Source organism: Dermacentor andersoni, chromosome 1 (genome assembly GCF_023375885.2).
Source record: "Dermacentor andersoni chromosome 1, qqDerAnde1_hic_scaffold, whole genome shotgun sequence".
In the NCBI taxonomy this organism is placed as follows: Eukaryota; Metazoa; Arthropoda; class Arachnida; order Ixodida; family Ixodidae; genus Dermacentor; species Dermacentor andersoni.
The window spans coordinates 254,360,171-254,382,027 of record NC_092814.1 but is presented as its reverse complement, the minus strand read 5'-3'; the positions used below and the strand labels follow the sequence as shown (position 1 = coordinate 254,382,027).

At 48.2% G+C, this 21,857-nt stretch overlaps 1 protein-coding gene across 4 annotated transcripts in view; it reads left to right on the top strand.

Moving 5' to 3' along the window:
* The window catches only part of LOC126548278 (nephrin-like), a 727,088-nt gene that overhangs the window by 679,299 nt on the left and 25,932 nt on the right, over nucleotides 1–21,857 (top strand). For all 4 annotated transcript variants that reach the window (XM_055063648.2, XM_055063647.2, XM_055063646.2 and 1 more), the window contains exon 10: nucleotides 20,322–20,603. In XM_055063648.2, coding sequence (XP_054919623.2) covers nucleotides 20,322–20,603 — 282 coding nt within the window. The remainder of the gene's footprint in view (nucleotides 1–20,321; nucleotides 20,604–21,857) is intronic.

Genomic DNA, 21,857 nt, shown 5'->3' with positions numbered 1-21,857 from the left:
AAATATAACATCAAACTAAATGCAAGAGAGTTTCAGTTTGTCTTTCATTTTATTATTCGTTAAATACCGTGAATGGGTTAGAGATAATATACGCACGAGGGTCCCAAAGTCAGATTGCAACGGGACCCTCGTTTAATGATAACATCTAGAGATGCATCAAAGATGAGCGAGCTAGGTAAAACAAACAAACAATCACGTAAAATATAGTATAGAATAATTAACAAATGAAATGTAATTGTCAGTGTACAATCCTATAGTGCATAAAAATGCTCTAAATGCATATAATGGCAATGCTAGTAACATTGTACACAGGTGGAATACAGTGAAATATAACTACAAAGAACAGTTTATACTTCAACAGACAGAGAGAGAGAGAAATGACGCATAGAAAGACAGCAAGGTAAAAAAGGCGCAGCTTCGCCCGAAGAGAGAAGCGCCGATTACAAAAGCAAATTAGTAGATAGCTATACGAAGTAAGGATAGTATTTTCATCGGCCATAGAAACTGGTAACCATTCTCTTACTAACTAAATTAACAATGATATAATATGTGAGCGGGACTGAACGAGGACGTAGAAAGAAAAAGACACTCAGAGCAACAGACACACAGATGCAGCGCTGTCTCTGTGTATCTGTTTCTTTCTACGTCCTCGTTCAGTCGTGCTCCTATATTCTGTCATAGATTCAAACCAACTAGCCCCCCAACGTGCTTTAACTGAGTTTCCAAGCACGGTGTCGCGCGCGCACCAGTAAACATGGATACATTTCACTCGATGAGGGCGCAAACTCGCTGTCAAAATGCTGGAGCGAGAAATCGCGGCAGCAGCATCGACCGAATTGACATTCATGCATTTCTCTCTTCAATGCGAACGCAAGGTCGAGCGCACTACGCATACGAAGCTACCGGCACTACGCGCACTCTGCAAATATCGCAGATCGCTTTGAAGATGAGGCCCGCGCGGGCAGGCACTTTGGCCACGTTGCAGATCGCTTTCGAAACACGGCCGCGTCGTAAGCAGCAGCCGCCGGAGAAGAACGCCCCCCCCCCCTCTTCCTCGCCTCACCCCCGTGCCTCGCGCGCTACAGGAGAGGGCACGCCTTCCTGGCTTGCACCCTCGCAAGCTTTCACTCGCACGTGCAGCATACGGCGCGCGGCGACGATTTTAACGCCCTTGGACTATATAGAACCTTACGGCGACGCAGATGGCAGAAAGGCGCCTGGAGTGTCCATACAATTGCTATCGCAATAAGATAGACAGAGGCTGGTAGGGGAGAGAGAAGAAACGGGAGACGAGCATAGAAACAGTAACGGCGTACACTATATACCGGCAGGAGGCGGGGCTCTTAAAGTCTGCAATGAAGGCCCGCAGACCACTAGAATCAGGGGCGCTAGAAGGTAAAGCTATTCCAAACTTACCATTTCTATTCTGCAGTCAGCCCTACAAGGTTGGCCAAGAAATTTCCTGGCCACCCCCACTTCGCCTGTCTGTCACGCAACGTCATGAAAACCGCGATAGCTTCATTTCTGATATGACGGGTCCACACTGATTATGCATGAATATACCGAACAACAGAAAAATAATTATTTATGATTTGACGCCACTTCGCCATTAGCCCTCTGCTATTGGTGAAACGTTTTTGGGCTGCGCCCACATCGCCTGTCTCACAGGACATCACAAAACCGCGAAAACTCACCGCGTCTAAATGAGGTGTACGCGTCAAAGATGCTTTATCATGCCGAACAAAATTGTATTTTTCTCTGAATAGCTGGAGACTTCTCCATTACAAAAGGAATATAACATGGCTGCCCGCCGATCGCTGAGGCACTGGCTACGCGCACCTGCCGGAGAGCATGGATTTATTTGCGTATAATAAAGCTTTTTATATTGCGTTGCAGAATTACATTATTCAGCCATTTCGTCACGTATATGACATCGCTCTGTCAGGTCGTCATGGCCGCGAATCTGCTTTAGTAACACTCTGACCCTCCCGTTGCACACCGCCACGATTTTCGACCAGCCTGACCGCAATCTAGTAAGGCGAAGCGGACCAATCACACACGCCGGCACCACCCTCCTCCTCCGGTTATCGAGTTTCACTGCGCTGGCTCGGCCCCATCGCATTGCTCTCCGCTTGAGCGTGCTCCTCGCCTCTTGTCCGTCAATTAGGAAAGAAAAAGCGCTCAATGTAGGCAATGTTATTCATTTTGAAAGCAAACAAAAGGGACCTCCTATAAACGAGAAGAACGTTTGATTCGCCTGTTCAGACAACGCTGCGGGTTTCCGCCTGATGTTTGCGTCGTCGCTTATGTAAATCTGACGTAAGACGAGTGGAATGAAAGCAGATTGTAATATATCTTTACGTTATAGGGCCCCTGAGTAGCGCGAATAAAGCCTTCCGCGCGGAGTTTCTTTAGGACCACTGGCCTAGAACTTTTGGTTGTGCTACCAGATTGCAATCACAGCTTACGATGTACGTTACCTGGCGAAGTTGTGAGCCAGGGACCTGTTCATTGCTGCACAATTGCTCAAGCCCTCACGCGCTTTCACTGCTAGGTGTACAATGTTTTCGCTGAGCGCTCATTTTGCCGTAGCCATACGAGTGCGAGGTTGCCTTATTTTAGCTCCTTTCTCTGCTTCCTATAGAATCGGAGTCCTATGAAAATGGGCCTGCGCAGCATATGAGAAGTGACGAACCAACTCGGATTACAAGCTTTGTTCAGAGGCGACTATGTTTGCTTGTTTTGTCGACGAGCGCAAAATTAATCAGCCTGTCACTGATCGGTAAACTAGCGCTCGTGATTTGAAAGACAACTTTTTGCGCCCCAAAAAGCACGCTTGCCGCCCTTTCACATTTTACGCGAGCGTAGCCGAGCGAGCTGGTTTGTGTTTGTTTCACGCTGGGAGTTGTGCGGTGAGCTGCTTGTTGTGTGGGACGTGCCTGTTCATAGACACTACCGGTGGAGAGCGAGACGAGTGCTTCTGTTTGTCCTCAGGAACACTAGAACAGTCGCTAGAACAGTTTGCGTTCGTGTGCGTTGCAGACGTGTCTGTTACGTGTGTTCACGTGCCACTTCATACTTTATGCTTACGCGGATTATACTCAGTATGCGACAAGGTAAACATAACAATGCTCCGCTGAAGGCTCAGCTAATGATGATGATGCACGGGGTGCCACTGTTTGAAAACTGCAAAGAGGTGCCTTTTGGTACGAATAAATTAAGGGTTGACTACAAAACGATTTGAAAGCCTTGCGATGAAGCAACCTTCAGAGACTTGCAGCAGCTGTCTGTCACGCCACTGGTTGCCACAAGGGCCGAGTGGAGCTTCTTGTTTGTTAAGAAAAGGATATTATCATGCAGGTTGTCCACCAACCGTGAAAACCGGGAATTCTCTGGGATTTTGAATAGTCTGGAAAAACTCATGGAAAGCTCAGGGAATTTGTGCTTCAATCAGGGAAAATTAGCTGTCATTTTATTGAAAGGGAACGAAAGTCGTCCTACTGCTGGCTCGAGTAAAATAGTGGAATCGTAACGAATTGTCTTTAACGCCATGTCGTCGGCTGGAGGAGTTGCCAGTGTACATACAGTCAACGACCGATTTTGCGGACGCCCGATTTTTGCGAAATGCCCGATAATGCGGACGATCTCGCGGGACCACCACGTGCCCCATAGAGTCAATATATACGAACGTCTGTAATTTCATATGCAAGAACCCTTCCCTGTCCGATTTTCCGGAATTTTTGCCACGACCGCAGCTCCGAAACAGCATTAATCAAAGCCAATACCGCCGTTTTGATTATCTCGCCGTCTCGAACCAGCGCTCTTGCACGCAAATCCGCTGGCAGCCGTCGCCACCACCGCGGCAAAGCTTGGCTTAGCTGCTTCGACGTTCGCTATTAAGGTTCTTGCCGTTCGATGTCGTGTTTTTTATTTAAATAACCCGCCGCTGTCAGTAATGGCATCGACTCTGCCTCTGTAATCCTCGCGATTGGCTTCGAAGCTTAGAAAGCATGACGCGTTGCATAATGTCGGTTCCCGAAAGGAAGCTTCGCCTTAGCACAGAAATGTTACGCAATGAAGCGTACGTAAAGTACTGCGGTGAAGCTTAACCAGCGTGGGAAGGGGCAATTGTCAAGGGACACAGTACGTATTCCACAATTACACATGCGTGCACCCGCCATCTCTTATCACAGTAGGAGCACCGATATGCCTAATAAGTTTACTGGCGGGCCTTTAAAGTTTTTTCAGACGTGCCTGTGAAGATTTTAGCCCTTGAGGGCAGTAAAAGACACGCATTCATTTTTTCGGACTGCCCGATTTGATTTTTCGGACGTTTGGGAGTACGTAAAATCGGACGTTGACTGTACAAGTGACCAAGAGGATGATTCAAATGATCCGTGGGGTGAACGCGCGGAGGAACGTGGACAAGAACACAAATGACCGTCGCATTGAGGAATGATCGGGAAAGGAACTGTGCCGCCTCTTCTTTGAAGGAGCTTGAGCTCAAAAAGCAAAGTGTTGGCTGACGCAAAGATGCAGGTGACCCTCATCTAAACGAAAATAAACACTTGAAAGGAGTGAAACACAAAACAGAAGCATTGTGTGTGGGCTAAGAGTATCTGAGGACAGTGGAGGTTGCCTTTCCAACTGCTGAGAAAATCTAACTTGTGGCACAGTTCGGGCCTAATACCCATGACCTTGCTATCACTTGATACAAATAGTTCATTTTCGAAAATATGTGGTTCTGTATACATCTCTTTTTATTCGTATTTGAAAATGTTCGACTGGATTTACAATGGACTTGATAATTTTTCTTTTTCGAACCTATTTTATTTGCTGTGCATTCTACTATCCCCTGCCTTCAGTTCTCTATTTTGAATAATATAACACTACTTCTTACTATTCAAATTGGATTAGGTTGTATTGTTTTTATTTTTGTGTATACTTACTTGAGAGTGAAAGCATCGGGCGATATGTTCTGTCCCCCCCCCCACCCCCCAGCCTGTCCTGACATAAAATATAGTTCAGTGTCGCTCAGGAAAACCTGAAAAGCTCAGGGAAATTGAAAATGTCAGCTTGGTAGACACCCTCTTATGGTACGATAATAACAAAAGACCGCAAAGTATGCATCTTATTGCTTGCACGTTGTAAAATCTGCAGCATTTTGTAAAATAAAAATAAACGCGATAGAAATACAGGAGGTGTGCAGAAGCTTCTTGATCACGGTCGTCTTTTGTTTTCTGCGGCGCTGTGTGTACAGCAGAGATTACATCGCAATCCTCCTGACTCTAATAATTGAAGTGTAACCTTGTCTGTGTAGACGTAGACGTAGGAAAAAGGTAGGAAAAAAAAAGGCCTGTTGCGACGCACAGTGTGACACGGGGTCACCGTGTCTCATTTTTTCTTCTATTTTTCTATATCCATCGATGATAAACACGGACAAACAACAACAACCTACGTGCACAACGTCAGTGTGCGCACGCGAGCTATTTGTCAGCTTGTCTGGCGGCTACTAGATGGATTGCGTAGTGGAACAACTCTTAAGTTCAAATAAATGCTGCAACGCTTTCCAGCCAGTGCCGCTGTTGGACATGTGATTAGCGAAGGCTGCCGACCAATGGCAAAGAGCACGTATCAATGAAAAGCTTTGTGTATTCGGCTCCATGTACGTTTGTCACCAGGGCAACGTCCCTACATATGACAGTCGATCATAGACTAATTTAAATTAACATTCACCTCAATTCAGGCCCTCAGGTAGAGTGAAACATCGATGGTACAGTATCCCTAAAATTAAGAAAAACGTCGGTATAAATAAATCTGCTAAAGACGACAGCCACTTACACCGAACAATGCCCTTACAGTTCGTAAAATAAACACGCACAAGCGCGCGCACGTACGCACGCACACACTTCCAACCTGAACACTAGAATGGTAACCGTTGTATTAGTCCAAATTATTTCGCTATGTTTATCCAGTCAACAGTTGTTTTAGATCGAGAAAAAAATATCGGAGCGTGGAAGAGAAATGTTTAATGAGTTGTTCAGGGTTACACTAGGGGGCGGAAACTCCCTATCCCTCCTTTGGGACACTCGGTTCCATGTCGATACGCGGCGGCAGCGCCGCTTCCACCACTGGCGGTTCCGGATGTCCAACTGGATATAATTCACAAACAAAACAATGCCTCCATCATGTGCCTAATGAGGTGAGAGAGTAGAGAAAGAGGGTGCGCCGCCGTAAGGAGGAGGCTTGCTGCGAAGGTCTCCTTTCCCACTTCGCATGCAAACGGGCTGCGTTCGTGCTCTCTTGCATGTCCGCTGGCCGCGCGACGACATTGGCCAAATCGCGGAGCAGAACCCGTTGAAGTGTGCGGTGTTTATGAAGCGCTTTTTTTCTGCCGCATTTACGTTGGAAGCTTCTATTCATTCTTTAAAGCACTGGGACAGCGCTCGTATACACCAGTGCCAAGCAATTATAATGAAAAATATTTATATAGCGAACCGTCGTTCACTACCAATATTCGCAGGTAATATATTACATTCCGTCATTTCGTGAAAGTAGCCGCTTTGAAATTCCTAACTTGTGGTTCAGTTTAGGGCTGCAGTTCAGCTAGTTCACACATATAGGGGGGGGGGGGGGGGGGGGTAGTATGAAGAAAATAACTTCCTGGCACCATCAATCGTTAATTTTGTTCGCGTGCCCTGAAGTGCATCAACTAAAGCTGGCCGATTGCTCAGCCAGCCAAAACTCTACACAAGCAAGGGTTGAACGTTTTTCTTTTTATTCACACATTCTGTAGTGGAAAAAGACTGACCTCCACGCAGTGCGAAGGCGTCAATCTGCAGAAACAATTTTCATTCACAACTGAAATTTGTACATCATGAGCGAACACATATTCCAGAAGATTCAAACCAATGCGACCCGCCATGGTTGTTTAGTGGCTATGGTGTTGGGCTGCTAAGCACGAGGTCGCGGGATCGAATCCCGGCTATTGCGGCCGCATTTCGATGGGGGCGAAATGCGAAAACACCCGTGTACTTAGATTTAAGTGCCCGTTAGAGAACCCCAGGTGGTCTAAATTTCCGGAGTCCCCACTACGGCGTGCCTCATAATCAGGAAGTGGTTTGCCACCTAAAACCCCATAATTTAATTTTAAACCAATATGAAAATTAACCATCACGGGCTGCTCACACAGAACTTTACTATCACGTATGGTATAACGGCGACACATATTGTGGTTTACAGAAAGAAGGTAGAGTACAATACGTGTACAGGTATTTCATTGACAGTATATGAGAAGAAAGGACCCACAGAATTTAAACAGGCTGCTGCATCTGCATAAACAGGAAGTAGCCTAGAATTTCTCTCATTACTTGAAGTACATGCCGAATGAGGGAGCATACTTCTATAGCGTTTACAAGCACATGTAATCTGCCTGTCGTCATGGTAGATTCATACTTTGCATCATATTCACATATACAGAAAAGCACGGCGAGTATTAGGACACTGTTCTGACAAAATAGCAAGGCAAGGAACCGACAATTCACACACAAAAAGAAATAACTAAATAGCACTCTTCATCGCAAGGGAGATTACCAGTTCGCACTTAATTGGCATTAAATACTCTGTACTTGTATTACTTGTATTATTAAATACATTGTTGGCGCAATACCTTTGGCAAGGACGGACACTGCCAGGGAGCTTCGTCTGCTTGCACGCAAAATGTCAAATGCTTTCTGGAGTCCAAGTGCCATCAATTGCCGATTGCGTAAGCTTTACCCCTTGCTACGGCTACAACTTACCTCTAGCCTTTCCCGCAACAAAACAACCTTGCTGTGCCACTTGTGGCTGACAGTGGTGTTCACGAACGCTTACTCCTATCGTGTGGGAATGACCGAGAGCCCGATGTGCGACTCCTGTAGTTGAGAGGAAACCATCGAGCACCTATTGTGTATATGTCCTCACTACCACGTAGAACGCCCCTCTCTCAGGACAACTTGAAACCGACTGGAATCGGCACCGCTCTCTGAGTCAAAGATACTCGGACCGTGGCCACCCCCGTCACTGGCACAAAAAGCGATTTGTACATTTGTGATAGTAGTTTGGACTGTTTTAATGTCGCGGCCGAATGCGCGTGACTGCTGTGGGGCGGCGACGGACGAAGAGGAAGAGAAGGGCCGGTGTCTGGGCTGAGGCCACAGCCATGCGAACTGCCTGAGCTGCCTCGGCTGGCCTTCCGAACGAGCCGAGCAGTTCATCTACCCAAGGCCGGTGTTCCTGGGTGGGCTGGCAGAACAGGCCGGGCTGTCCTTGGGTTTCAACCGGCCTGCTCCACTGCTGGGCGAGCATCCGACGCCGACAAGTTCCGGTCCAGCTAAGCCTTCCGAACGGTCTACCCTGTGGCGGGCAGACATCCCGACCCAGCTGTCGCGCGAGTGGCTCGTCGTGTGCCGGGCATCCGCCCCGGCCTCCAGCGCCTGCGCCACTCGCTGCTCCAGATTCATTTTTGCGCCTCTTCGTGCTATGAGTGTGTGATACCGACACACTATCGGACGCTTTCCTACATTGACGCTGATCTTGACTATACCTAAGCGACAGACACTCATGAAGGGAACTGTGTGTGTTATCGTGTACGTTACCCTAGTCCCGTCCCCGTGTCATTAAAGCCTCTCTGTGCTCATTGTGCCATCCCTGTGTGTTTGAGGCCTGGGCCCACATCTTCCTATCACAAATTTTGGCGAGCCTGCCAGGATTTTCAAACGCACAGGAGGAGCGATGGAGATCGAGAGGTTGTACCTCATAGGGAAAGAGCTAGAAATGACAGGAGCGAAGTTAACGCGTTGGGTTGATACAGAAATTGTGAGGGAACGCGACCAGCGCGCCCAACATCGGGAAGACGCGAAAGCGCAGGCAGAACAAGAGCGTCTGCGATTAGAAGCGGAAGAACGGGTGCTAAAGCTAAAGATCAAGCTCCAGGAAAAGACTGCTGGCGCACAAAGCGCACAGAGTGACAGAACTACGGAACAGTCGGTTACCAGGGCGGCTCCTGAGCTATTCAGTCCCCATAAGTTGATCCCCCCGTTTAACGAAGCCCGGGATAATTTAGACGCCTACCAATTGCAACGTTTTGAGCGAGTGGCAACAAGTCAGGAATGGCCCCGCGGAAAATGGGCACTCTCCCTCAGCCTCTGCCTGACAGGAGAAGCGTTGACGGTCATAGGATGGCTTGATTTGAATGCAGCCCTTGATTACGACCAGCTGAAGGCTACTCTCCTTCAGCGCTTTCGGTGCACCACCGAGGGATACGGAGAAAAATTTCGAAACGCAAGGCCCGAAGACAATGAGACTGGCCTGCAATATGCAGGTAGAATATCGGGCTACTTTGACCACTGGCTTGAAATGTCCCATATTGAGAGGACCTTCGACTCGCTCAGGGACACCGTGATTGCTGAACAGTTTTTGAGAAGATGTTCTGCGTCGCTGCGAATATTCCTGAAAGAAAGGAATTGTAAGACCCTCGCTACGTTGTCAAAGAATGTCGATTGTTTTATAGAGGCACAGAACCTGACCAATCTAGGTAGGGAAAAGTTATCCAAGGAGGTCGTGTTAGACTCTGCTCGCAAGACTGAACCTCCAACGGCGATGCCGCGCGCAACTACTAGGTTTTTTTTTTTTTTTTTATAAAGCAGGACATCGAGCTTCGGAGTGCTGGTCCCGGACTAAAGAGAACTCGACAGGTCGCGGGGGGTCCGGCAGAAAGGGACCAGGAGGTGAAGTCTCAAGAAGGAAAAATCAAGGAGAAGCTTCGTGTATTCTGGCTCCGTCGCAAGCCGAAAAGCCAACAGAAGAGGGTGGCGGATACGTAGTGCTTCAAGGTGGCGAAACGGTCCCAATAGTCAACATGACGTTAATGCGACAAGGTACCAAATGTGACAGTGGAAATCTGCCAGTGGGACGAGGCTTCCTCGAATCACAACCGGTGTCTGTCTTACGAGACACTGGCCGCAATACCATGGTCGTGCGACTCTCTCTGGTACCTGAGGACAAAATGACAGGAACAAAAAGCACAGTGTTCTTGCTGGACCGCACAATTCACTACATACCGGAAGCGGTAGTATACTTAGATAGTCTATTCTTTACAGGCGTCGCGCAAGTGAAATGCATGCGAGATCCCCTGTATGACGTGGTATTGGGAAACATTGAAGGTGCCCGTGCACCTGATGACCCGGCCAATTCATGGTCTCTGCAGAAACACAACAGAGACAAGACGAGTTACCCTGCCGACAGGATGTCATCCACCGCTCAAACAGAGCTACCAGACGTAGAGGGCCAAACGTTGTCCACAGATAAAAACGCAGCCGCTTCATCGAGACATAGAAAAGACTACGAATCTGGTACCGAGCTCGTTGCTGTGACAAAGGAAACAAAGGTACGGTCCCTGCCTACACTGCCTGTCCCGCAACCCGCAGTCACTGGGATAGAGCAAGGCAAGTTAAAAGCTTTACAGAGAGACGATGGGTCTCTGAGGAGATGCTTCGAAAAGGTCGGCAAGATGATGGTCGCGGATGGCCACGCAAGCGAATATTACTTACAGGATGAGATATTATACAGGAAGCACATAGTGTCAGGTGGGAAAATACTAGATCAGCTAGTGGTGCCAAAAGATCTCAGGGGGATGGTGATGAAGTTGGCTCATGAAGGGATCCTCGCCGGCCACCAGGGTTTGACGAGAACGGTGGATCCAATTGTTGCTGAATTTTACTGGCCAGGGGTCCAGTCGGAGACGAAACGGTTTGTTAAATCGTGCGACATCTGTCGACGAACGGTGCCACGCCATTTAGTCGGACGCGCTCCACTGGGTACGATGCCTGTAATTGACACTCCCTTTGCTCGCGTAGGCATCGATATTATTGGTCCTTTATCCCCAACTTCAGATAAAGGCAACCGTTACATCCTTACTATGGTTGATTTCGCCACCAGGTACCCTGACGCTGTCACCCTGCCATCTACCGAGTCGAGAACCGTTGCGGAAGGACTAGGCGAAATGTTTTCCCGAGTGGGCTTACCGCGGGAGGTTGTCAGCGACCGCGGGTCCTATTTCATGTCAGTTGTGATGAAGGAGTTCAGTCGTCTTCTGTCAATTAAGCAATTGCCTACCGCCCAGTACCACCCCATGGCAAATGGATTAGTTGAACGATTTAACGGCACGCTAAAGCGCGCGCTAGGACGGATGTGCCAAGAGCGACCTAAATGTTGGGACCGTTCCCTCAGCCCGCTACTCTTCGCGTATCGAGAAGTGCCACAGAGCAGCATCGGTTACTCGCCATTTGAACTATTGTATGGGCGCTATGTCCATGGTCCGGTGGCTGTGCTAAAGGAATTGTGGACAAATCCCCGTTTCGATAACGACACGAGATCTTCTTATGAATACATCATAGAACTGCGTCAACGGCTAGAGCATACGTGCGCCATCGCCACGCAAGAGCTCACGAAAGCGAAACAGCAACAGAAAACGTATTATGACAGGAAAGCCAAGACGCGAGAGCTCAATCCTGGAGACAAAGTACTTGTTCTACTGCCTGGCGAAAGGAATAAGTTGATACTCATGTGGAAGAGACCTTTCAACGTTGTACAAAGGAAAAGTCCGTTGGACTATGTTGTTGACCTTGGGAGCAAGACAACGGTATTTCATATAAATATGTTGAATAAATACGAAGAGCGACAACGGTGGGTACAGATGACGCGACAGGTCTAGAGCTTGAAGAGACAACGCCGCCTTACCCATCACTCGTCCGAACGCAGGCATCCAAAGAGGTCGCCATTTCGAACCAACTGACTATGAATCAGCGACTCCAAGTTGAAGTCGAGAAGTCTCGGAGCAGTTCTTTTGCAAGAACACGACGGGCGTTTACATCTCGTGTCCTACGCTAGCCGGAAGCTTTTGCCACGTGAAGCTGCCTACTCCACAATTGAAAGGGAGTGACTCGCCATAGTGTGGGCTGTACAGAAATTTCATGTGTACCTTTACGGTAAACCGTTCATCCTGCAGTCCGACCACCAACCACTACGATGCCTAAATTCGGCGAAGCACGTCACCAGTCGCGTACTACGTTGGAGTTTATTCCTTATGGATCATGACTTTCTCGTGGAGTATATTCGTGGATGTGATAACGTTGGTGCAGGCTATCTAAGTAGAATAGCTACGGACCCGGACTAATGTGTCATGAAAGTAATAGTTTGAACTGTGTGACTTGTGGTACTCCTAGTGCTACCCTCCTCGACTTCTTGAATTTGGGGGGAAATGTAATAGTAGTTTGGACTGTTTGAATGTCGCGGCCGAATGCGCGTGACTGCTGTGGGGCGGCAACGGACGAAGAGGAAGAGAAGGGCAGGTGTCTGAGCGGATGCGGCAGCCATGCGAACTGCCTGAGCTGCCTGGCCTGGCCTTGCGAACGAGCCGAGCAGTTCGTCTACCCAAGGCTGGTGTTCCTTGGTGTGCTGGCAGAACAGGCCGGGCTGTTCTTGGGCTTCAACAGGCCTGTTCCACTGCTGGGTGAGCATCCGACGCCGACAAGTTCTGGTGCAGCTAAGCCTTCCGAACGGTCTACCCTGTGGCGGGCAGACATTCCGACCCAGCTGTCGCGCGAGTGGCTCGTCGTGTGCCGGGCATCCGCCCCGGCCTCCAGGCCCTGCGCCACTCGCTGCTCCAGATTCATCTTTGCGCCTCTTCGTGCTATGAGTGTGTGATACCGACACACTATCGGACGCCTTCCTACATTAACGCTGAGCTTGACTATACCTAAGCGACAGACACTCATGAAGGGAACTGTGTGTGTTATCGTGTACGTTACCCTAGTCCCGTCCTCGTATCATTAAAGCCTCTCTGTGTTCATTGTACCGTCCCTCTGTGTTTGAGGCCTGGGCCCACATCTTCCTATCACAACATTATTACACTACTCTAAGTGCACCTATTTAAGATACCGCTTATAGTGTCCCTGTGCATCCTACGACGTACTCTCACTTCTCACTCTCTCCCTCTTTTCCTCTTTCTATTCCCCTTCCTCTTACCCCTAGTGTAACGTAGCAAATCGGACGCTCCTCTAGTTGGCCACCCTATCTTACCACTCCTTGCTCTCTCTGTCTTTTTCATTTCTTTTGCGTATCTTTTCTTCCCGCTTCCCCCTTTTCTAGTGTAGTGTAGCAAACCAGCTGCCGTCTGGTTAACCTCCCTGCCCTTTATTTCTCTTTATATCCCTCTCTCTACTTGTAACGACTCATAGCGTTATTAGGATAATGTTTTCGGTTTGACACGCGCACATGAACAGAGTGAAACGCATAGCTTCCTGGAAGCCTGCTTTATTTGCAAAAAGACGTATATGTGGAGAAGCCCGCTTTCTTGTTATATGTTTGGGCAGGTGCGCAAGCGTGGGCACCTTTCAAAGCGCGTCGCTGCCCAACAAGGCCCCGGGTATCGACCATGATGAGGGATATGTTCTGGTTGGCAACTGCCGCGATGGACTCTTGCTCTTGCAGAGGAGTAGTTGTGAACAACACCCCTCTGAACTGCGCCAGAAACTCCGTGGTCACTGGCTCCGTATGGGCCTTCACGCGCACGTATTTCTCCAGACGTGCCAGCGATGCCTTGGAAGCCGAGGCTTGGTTCTCGCCCAGGATGTCATCGCTCAGGTAATATTCTGATGAAAGAACGAGTCTGGTTCACACTGCCTCGTCGTGAATACTGACCGACTTGACGCCACCCCGAATTATGTTTTCGACAGTCTCCACGGGCAGACTCCGCACTTCGGATATCGGCACGTCCACTTTCGCCATGCGTAATATGGCCCTCTCACTTCGAACAGAAACCGTTGGATTGTAACAATTGACGACCAGCTGAGGGGTTATGCGGAAGACCGCTCCTATGCATTCCGGCATTTGATCGAAAGACGCCGATTCCTTTCTGAGCAATACTTTGTTATGCCATGACGCTCTCCACGTCCTCTTTAGTTACCGCGGCAAGACCTTTCTTTCAAACACACTTATTGAAGTTCTTCATGCCTCTATCAGAGTTGACAAAATGGCTTCCACCCGCTCTCAGACCAACCGCTTGACAGAGCGATTTCACCACACACTAACCGATAAGACCTCCACCTACATCAAACCTGATTAGACGAACTGGGATGCCATAATTCCGTTTGTCACGTTTGCTTACACCACCATCATGCATAGTACCACCGGTTATCCTCAATTTTTTTCTTTTTTGTCTACAGAAGTCCCTCTTCCGCCCTCGATGGCAGTTAATACTACGTAGCGACTTAATTAATGTGTAGTGACTCAATCTGACTAAAGTTGGTATAGGCTTCAAAAAAAGTGTTCGAAGTAAAAAAAAACAAAAAAGAAACAACTGTGTATGTGGTCACACCAGCTATTTATTTTCGATAGTTTCGTATAAACTTGTGCACTACAGCGAATGCTATGGTAACAATTTCTTATCCAGCTAATCTCGGCGGCTTTGCACTGCTACTTGCAAGGTACAAAGCACATTATGCTGGTCACACACAGTATACAGGGAGTTTCACGTAACTTGTGCAAAGGATTTAAAAAAAAGTGGTTAGCCGCAGCTGCATGAAACGAACGGCCTATGGTTTGCCGTCATGTGGCGCTCCTTAGAGTATGTTTTATATTCCGCTTGATTAGTTAATAAATAAGATTAATTAAGCAACCTTTTTAATATTCACTTTAGGGCCAAGTGCGTTTCATTGCGTTGTAGAGGGGTTCAGAAACGACCGATCCAATTTTTGTGGCAACGTACATGCTACCTAGGGATGTTTTCCGGCGTTTAAAAAAAGGCCGCGAAATATGAAATAAAACCACGTGACTGAGCTCGTTCGTTATCGTATTGCAGCGCTCTCAATCGCGGTTCGTGCGAAAGAACCGCGCGCGAGGATCGTGGCGAAATGAGCGGCCGCGGCTCTAGGCATCGGCTTCACAGGACGTCAGCATTTTGGCGGTCGTACACGGAAAGGAAGCGCCGTTGGCCCTGATAAGTGACAGGCTCGACGCACGGTTGAGCGCGCTGCAATACGATAGCGCACGAGCTCAGTCCCGTGCTTTTATTTCATATTCTGTGGGCTTTCCTTAAACGCCGAATAAAAGCGTGCGCAGCTTGCACTGGGGATCCAAGGCCGGAGTCAACAACGGAACTTGTGATCACCTAGCTTTTACGCGCCTTGCCTAAGTTGTTTGTAGGTTTTGCAAGGTTTTGCTTAGTTGTTGGTAGGCTTGGCTAAGTCTTTTCTAGGTTTTGAGAGGTTATGGTAGGCTTGGCTTTCTTTCTAGGTTTTGCGAGGTTATGCTGGGTTTTGCTAAGTTGTTGCCTTGGCGGGCTTGAGGCTGGAAGTTTTCGAGCAGTCGCGGGTTGGGATCGCTTTCTCAGCGACGTCGAGCGTTCAGGCGGCGACTCTCACGTTCCCTGGACTGAAACTCGGGATCCTCGACTCGGCGTCGCCTCTTCTCTGCCGCAACTTCGGCACGGTGTTCCGGATCAGCTCGGCGGCGACGCATCGCTTCTCGCTTGGCAGTACGGCGCTCTTCCTGGTAAGCCGCTCCTGCTTCGGGCGTCACGACTTTCTTCGGTCTTCCCATGGCAGCGGCACGTACGCACGGAGTAGAGGAGGCGAGAGGTATGTCGCCGCGGCGGCTGTTCCGAGCTTGTACTCGCCTGGGACGTCACGACTCCGCCCTCCACGCGTAGGGTGCGAGGAGGTTACGTGGCTCGTTGCTCTCGCAGGTGATTGCTAGGCAACGCGCGCGGCGCACAGCTGGGCTGAGTTTTCTGGTAACGCTCCACGGCGGAACTAAGGCTTAAAGGGCTCCGCTGCTAAAATGTCACGCAGCATGTGCGTTGCGTCAAAAAATTGGAGCAGTTGTTTCTGAATCCCCTTGCAACACAACGAAACGCAATTGGCCCTAAAGCAAATATTAAAAATGTTGCATAATTCAACTTAGGTTTTGACTAATTAAGCGCAATATAAGAAATACATTAAGGAGCACCAAATGGCGGCAAACCGTATGCCGTTTGGTTACATGCAGCTGCGGCTAACCACTTTCTTTAAATCCTTGGCACAAGTTACGTGAAATACCCTGTATATGACGGGTGGACCTGTAAGACACTTCTTTATTTATTGTCTCCTTCTTTCTTCTTTATTGTATTACGTTCTCTTTAATTAGCTGGGCATGTGTGTAAGTTCATGTTGCCGAAATCAAAAGGTTCCAATTGCACCTAACAAGTAATATAACTGAAAGTGATGTAAAAAAGTAGAACGTTCGGTGTTTTGATGAGAGAAATATTAAAATATCATTGGGAAAGCTAAAGGTAGCGGTGGTTGCGAGAGAGCCGACGAAAACCGTGTGTCAACTAAGCTGTGCGTTTCTGCCCATGAGACTTGGTAAACACACATCGCGGCGCTTAAATATTTATCCGTTTTTATTAATAACTTAGAAAAACAAAATGTTCCAGAGCTATGACCGGTCGAATAACCAAAATTTCATAACCTGTCTCGAGCAACGACAACAGCGGTTGCAGAAGTTGCGACATCGCTTCTTCACAAAGCAGCGTCTCCGTCATGACGTGCCGCGGTACACTGGGGAAGTGGATAAGAGCGCAGGTGGCTTCAAAAGTGTCAGACTTGGTGACATAGCAAGCTGGCAAATATTATTGCTGTCAGAAGAAGAAAGTTGAGACAGCCGTACGCTGTAAAATACAAAAATGCGATTGAAGCGTGATCCAAAGCACACTAGCAAATCCCAAGCACTAAAGAAGCAGGCCGTCAAGAGGGCCTGCGCACACGCGCTCGCTCGCGCACACGTGGCCAAAACAGTGTTTTATTCACTGCTATTGCTACTGCCGCGAAGGGGAGTAACGTTTCGTTGGAAATGCATCCCAAGCGCCGTGTGTCTGTCGTCCGCCGCCGAAACCGGTATCTCGGCAGACGGTGAGCAGAGCCGCTGCTCAAGGAGGAGCTGTTACGACACGTAGTGTGGCTGAGAACTCCGGCTTACGTTCCCCACCGGGTGGGTTCCCCGTGGGATGCGGCAAAGGAGTCGCTGGAAAACCAAAGTTACCGCGAAGTGGCAGCAGTGTTATTTAAGTGGATTTTTGTCCCAGCATGCTGTTCAGTTTTCGTTGGAGCTCTATTGCGAAGGGGTTTGCAGCTAAAATATGTAGATACCGCAGGAAAGGAACGCGATCCTGACAAGGAGTGCGAAGGAGCGCACTCAGCTCAGAATAACTAGCGGCACTTAAGTGATCTATCGTGCGAAAGAGAGAACTTGAAAGATTGCTAGTTCAACTCGTCCGGCACAGGTATGACTGTTGCTGTCTGTTAGATTGCAACTGCCCAGTTTTCGCGAACCTGGAACATTGGTTTTAGAAATGAATCAAAGAAAGTAATTACTTATTTCCGCCAGTGCTACAAGGGTCCCTGCTATGCTGCTACGTGGCAGCAACGTACCTTTAACAAACCATTATAACCATGATATATTATTTCTTTTTTTTTGCTTGTGCGTGCTTTTTTGTGTTGCCTTCTCGAATTGCGGACGCTTGTGAAGTAGAAATCACCATCCCTTCGACTCCGTGAATTTGGTTGAACAGCGAAGCTGTGTTAGTTACACCGAGTGTTACACCATGCAAGTAAAACTTCGCAAGCAGTCTATATAGTAAATCTTTTATTTCACAATCTTTTCACCTCCCGGCACTGCCGATGTGCTTCCGCGTCTCGGGCGCGCACTTTGGGATCGGCCTCCCGGCGCTGCCGTTTAAACTCGGCATCTCTGGCACGCAGCTCGGGTGCGGCCCTACGACGACGAGCTCGTTCACAAGCCAACTCTCGCTGACGCTCTCGGTAGGCAGCTTCTTCCTGAGGAGTACGCAGTACTCATGGTCTGCCCATAGTTGTAGCTGGGATGGAATGCGCTGAACCACTAAGCCAAAGCTCCGTATATTGGGCGCAAGGCCCACCACTGCAGATGCGGGCGCTGCAATCATTTTGACTATTGGTTCGATTGGTATGGCGATTGACTTGGCTGCCGACACTTCTTGCTGGCGCAAGAACTGCCGGCAGCCACGCGCTTCTAGTATGGCGCTTGAATCGCTGGGCGCTGTTCGTTGGCCGCAAACCGCCAGCATAACATTTGTCTCTTTCACGGCAGGGTGGAATTAATCGTCGATTAATTCTTACCGACGTATAATTTGCCGGATCGACGTAATCGTCGATCTGGCTCGATCGCCAAAAATGCACCGTGTGACAACCGTATACGGTTATATAAGATTCGCGTATAAGACAGTGTTCTTACAGGGAGAGAGAATTTACTCCAACCCCCTTCCCCCTGTTGAGCTCTTCCTCTCCCGCAAGGCGCCTTGCGACGCGTCGCAAATAAAATAAAAAAACTAAAAAAAAGCAAAAATGAAAATTATCTATAACAGCGCATTAGCAGCTATGTACCACAATGTGTTCGTTTCTGAGGATTAAAACTTGTTTCATTCAATACTAAGCTTATATATAAAAAAAGAACATTTGCGAACAATTGCGGTCAAAAAAATCGAACATTATCCAAGTGCGAACGAAGCCACTGCAAGAAGTCTGTCTAGCCTCCACAGCATTGACTGCTATGTATGGAACGCAGTACACGCTTTCTTTCCCATGGCTCCGCTGCCCTTCCTCCTTCGCTTTCCCCCTCGCGCTCTCTTGACTATCCCCGCCTTTTATTCCTCGCTGTTCGCTCTTTCGTCCTTCGCTGTTGTGCCCGTTCGCTCGGTAACGCCGACGCTCGCTACAGCAACGGGCGCCTAAGAGCTGTGCTCTAAAGCTAAGAACAGCAGTAACCATTGTATCAACGATTTCGAGGGTTCAAGCATGATAAGCCATGTTGTAATCTGAACAGGCACGAGTAATGTCACAAAATTAAAGCACTTTCAACTGTTCAGAAAACGTAGTTATTTATCCCTCAAATGCATTAAGGCACACCGACGCAAGTCAGAAAATTACCAAATCCTGGAAGCCGGTCAGATTACCAACTACCTCAACAGTGAACCATGCTAAGCTATATTTAAGTAACGGCATAGCTCCAAATTTAAATCTAGCTCGTAACTGAGGCGTTGCATACAACATGTTTGACTTTCGGACGTTAAAATCACTCGATTTAAAGAGCTATTCCACAAACCCGCATGTGCTTTTGGCAGCGTGAGAAAAGCCAGGATCTCAGCGAAAAATACAGTACTGATTAACAAACTAAATACTAAAAATTATAAACATTGGTGCATGTTCCGCATGGCCTTTCACTTTTCCCTGGTTTTATTCTTGTCCACATTTAGCTTTACCTCTTGTACCATTTTAATTGTCATTTGTGACGAATCGTGGTGCTCGATTGCAAGTACGTTTTGTACGCATACAATAGTCCGGCTGGTGTTGTCCCTTTCATAATGTGCTATAGTACATTATAGTACATTAGTACTATAATGTACGTTAGTACTATAGTACATTAATTAAGCTACAGCTTACTTATCATTTAAATGAAGAAACAAAAAAAAAACAAAGCTCTTGTTGCACTTTTCTATTCTCAGTTAACTCCAAAGCTTCATTATCTATAGTCGTACCAGATATTAGCTTTCCTTTCTCTGTGGACCTCTTGTATATCCGTATACATAATAGAACATACTCTAGCAGCTTTAAAGATTTACAGAACATTTGGAAAGGAGCGCTCGCCTTACTGAATTGAATTATGGGGTTTAACCTGCTAAAACCACTTTCTGATTATGAGGCACGCCGTAGAGGGGGACTCCGGAAATTTCGACCACCTGGAGTTCTTTAACGTGCATCTAAATCTAAGTACACTGATGTTATCGCATTTCGCCCCCATCGAAATGCGGCCGCCGTGGCCAGGATTCGATCCCGCGACCTCGCGCTTAGCACCCTAACACCATAGCCACTACGCAACCACGGCGGGTGTCGCCTTACTCAGAGCGACGATAGTAGAATGTGGCTTGGCTGCTTCGCGACTTCTTCAATTAGCCGAATTTTACGCCGGCCACTTGAAACAGCCCGCGCACACTTTAAAAGCGTAACAATGCGCGCTTCTCAGCTCTCCAAATCAACGAAGCGCCAGAGAAGCATTCGTCCAGCGAAGCGCAGGTGCATTGTTTGGGAAACTTCCGAATCCTTTGATGCTTGAGATTGTAGTGGAGGTCCGCTCTTCCCCAGGCTCGGTGATCGCGCATCGCACAACGGGCGCTGCCAACTAATTAGTGTCCTTGCTCTCCTCCTCACCAGTGGACGGAGATGCAGGAGAAGAAGAGCCACAGCTGACCCTGGAGCTGCGGCGCCCTCTGTCGGGAACAGCAGGAGGCGCTAACACAAGCCGCGCCAGCAGCAGCGCCGCCTGGAGCAGAACCCAGTCGGGTCGGCGCTCCCTCTGGCTGCGCGGCCTGGCACCGGACTCACCGCTCGAGCTGCTCGTGTTTGCCGACAGCCCCAGAGGGCGCAGCCAGCTCGCCGCACTCAGGGCTCAAACTTTGCCCGAGGCTTCGGCGGCTCCTGGAAGTAGTGGAAGAGGTAATGGTGATCAGTGAGAAAGCGAGGGCGTTCATGTGAGGCCAGTGATTTCCCTACACATCCCTTTGTCTATCTGATGGCGTCCCCTTAATTCGTAACGATTTTTTTAGACACAACGGAGAATTTCGTTTAATATTGCTCGAAGAAGAGCATGTACGCAAGGGACACATCGTCTGTAGGTGGCTTGAGTTGGAAGAAACCACGACTTGCACACGATTAGTAGAAAGTACATAGATGCTGACACCTTGGTTTATACTTCTTTTACTAATTTAGTTATTGAGTGAATGTTCGGGATGTGCAAACTACCTGTGCTTGTACAAATTCACTTGTGTGTAGCAGCCGTAAATTCATATCTATATATGTCAGTTGCATGCAAGTCGGGGTGGCTGATATGAAAGCTCCGATATACACCTTCGGCGTGGGTGTACAGCGTCGAGCATGCATTCAACTTTTTCGTGTTTATGTAGCAGACACATTTTACGCAGTCCTTGTTCTTTAGTTTTGTCTGTTCACAAGTACGACGTTAGTCCTTGTGTAAGTTGAGTAAATATTCGGAATCTAAACTTTGATAGTCCTACGGGACGCATCAATGGCACAAAAATATAAAAACTTAAAATTGCCCACAGCTTCTCCTCAACCCCGCCGCCCTCCACCCAATAGTAATCTAGAAACGCCCGTAATCTCAATTTCGGGGAAAACCCCAGCTTGTGCCGTGTCTCGTAACGCAGCTTGTTGCCTTTTCCGGCATACTGGGTTCCGTAGAGCTTTATGTAGAGTGTACTAGATATGGTCAAGTAAGAGCCGAGCTGCTTTCGTCTTCTGATGCAACGTGTGTAACGAAAAGGAAGACACGGGTGCTGTGTGCGAACACCTGCAGAGGCGCACTACGTGGCCGGTTGGCTTCTACGGGCTTTTCTTTTTTTTTTTCTTGCGGTTGGTCTCCCGTGAAATAACAAAAAAAATTGCCTGTGTGCGTGCTGCCGCATGCATTATCACACCTTACGTTTTTCCCGGATCACGCGCACGGACACACACAGACACATACCGGGTGTTTCAGCTAACACTTTCAACATTTTGTTTAAGAATGCCTGTGGGAGATAGCATAATTCCAGTCCTTGAGCTGGTCTACTCGAAGAGCTGGACATTAATTGCGCAAACAATTGAAACGCATAATCGAAAGATTAACACGAAAATGACTAAGTAGGTTTTAACTAATTACCGTATGGTACATATTGCAATTTAGGAATTCTAGCC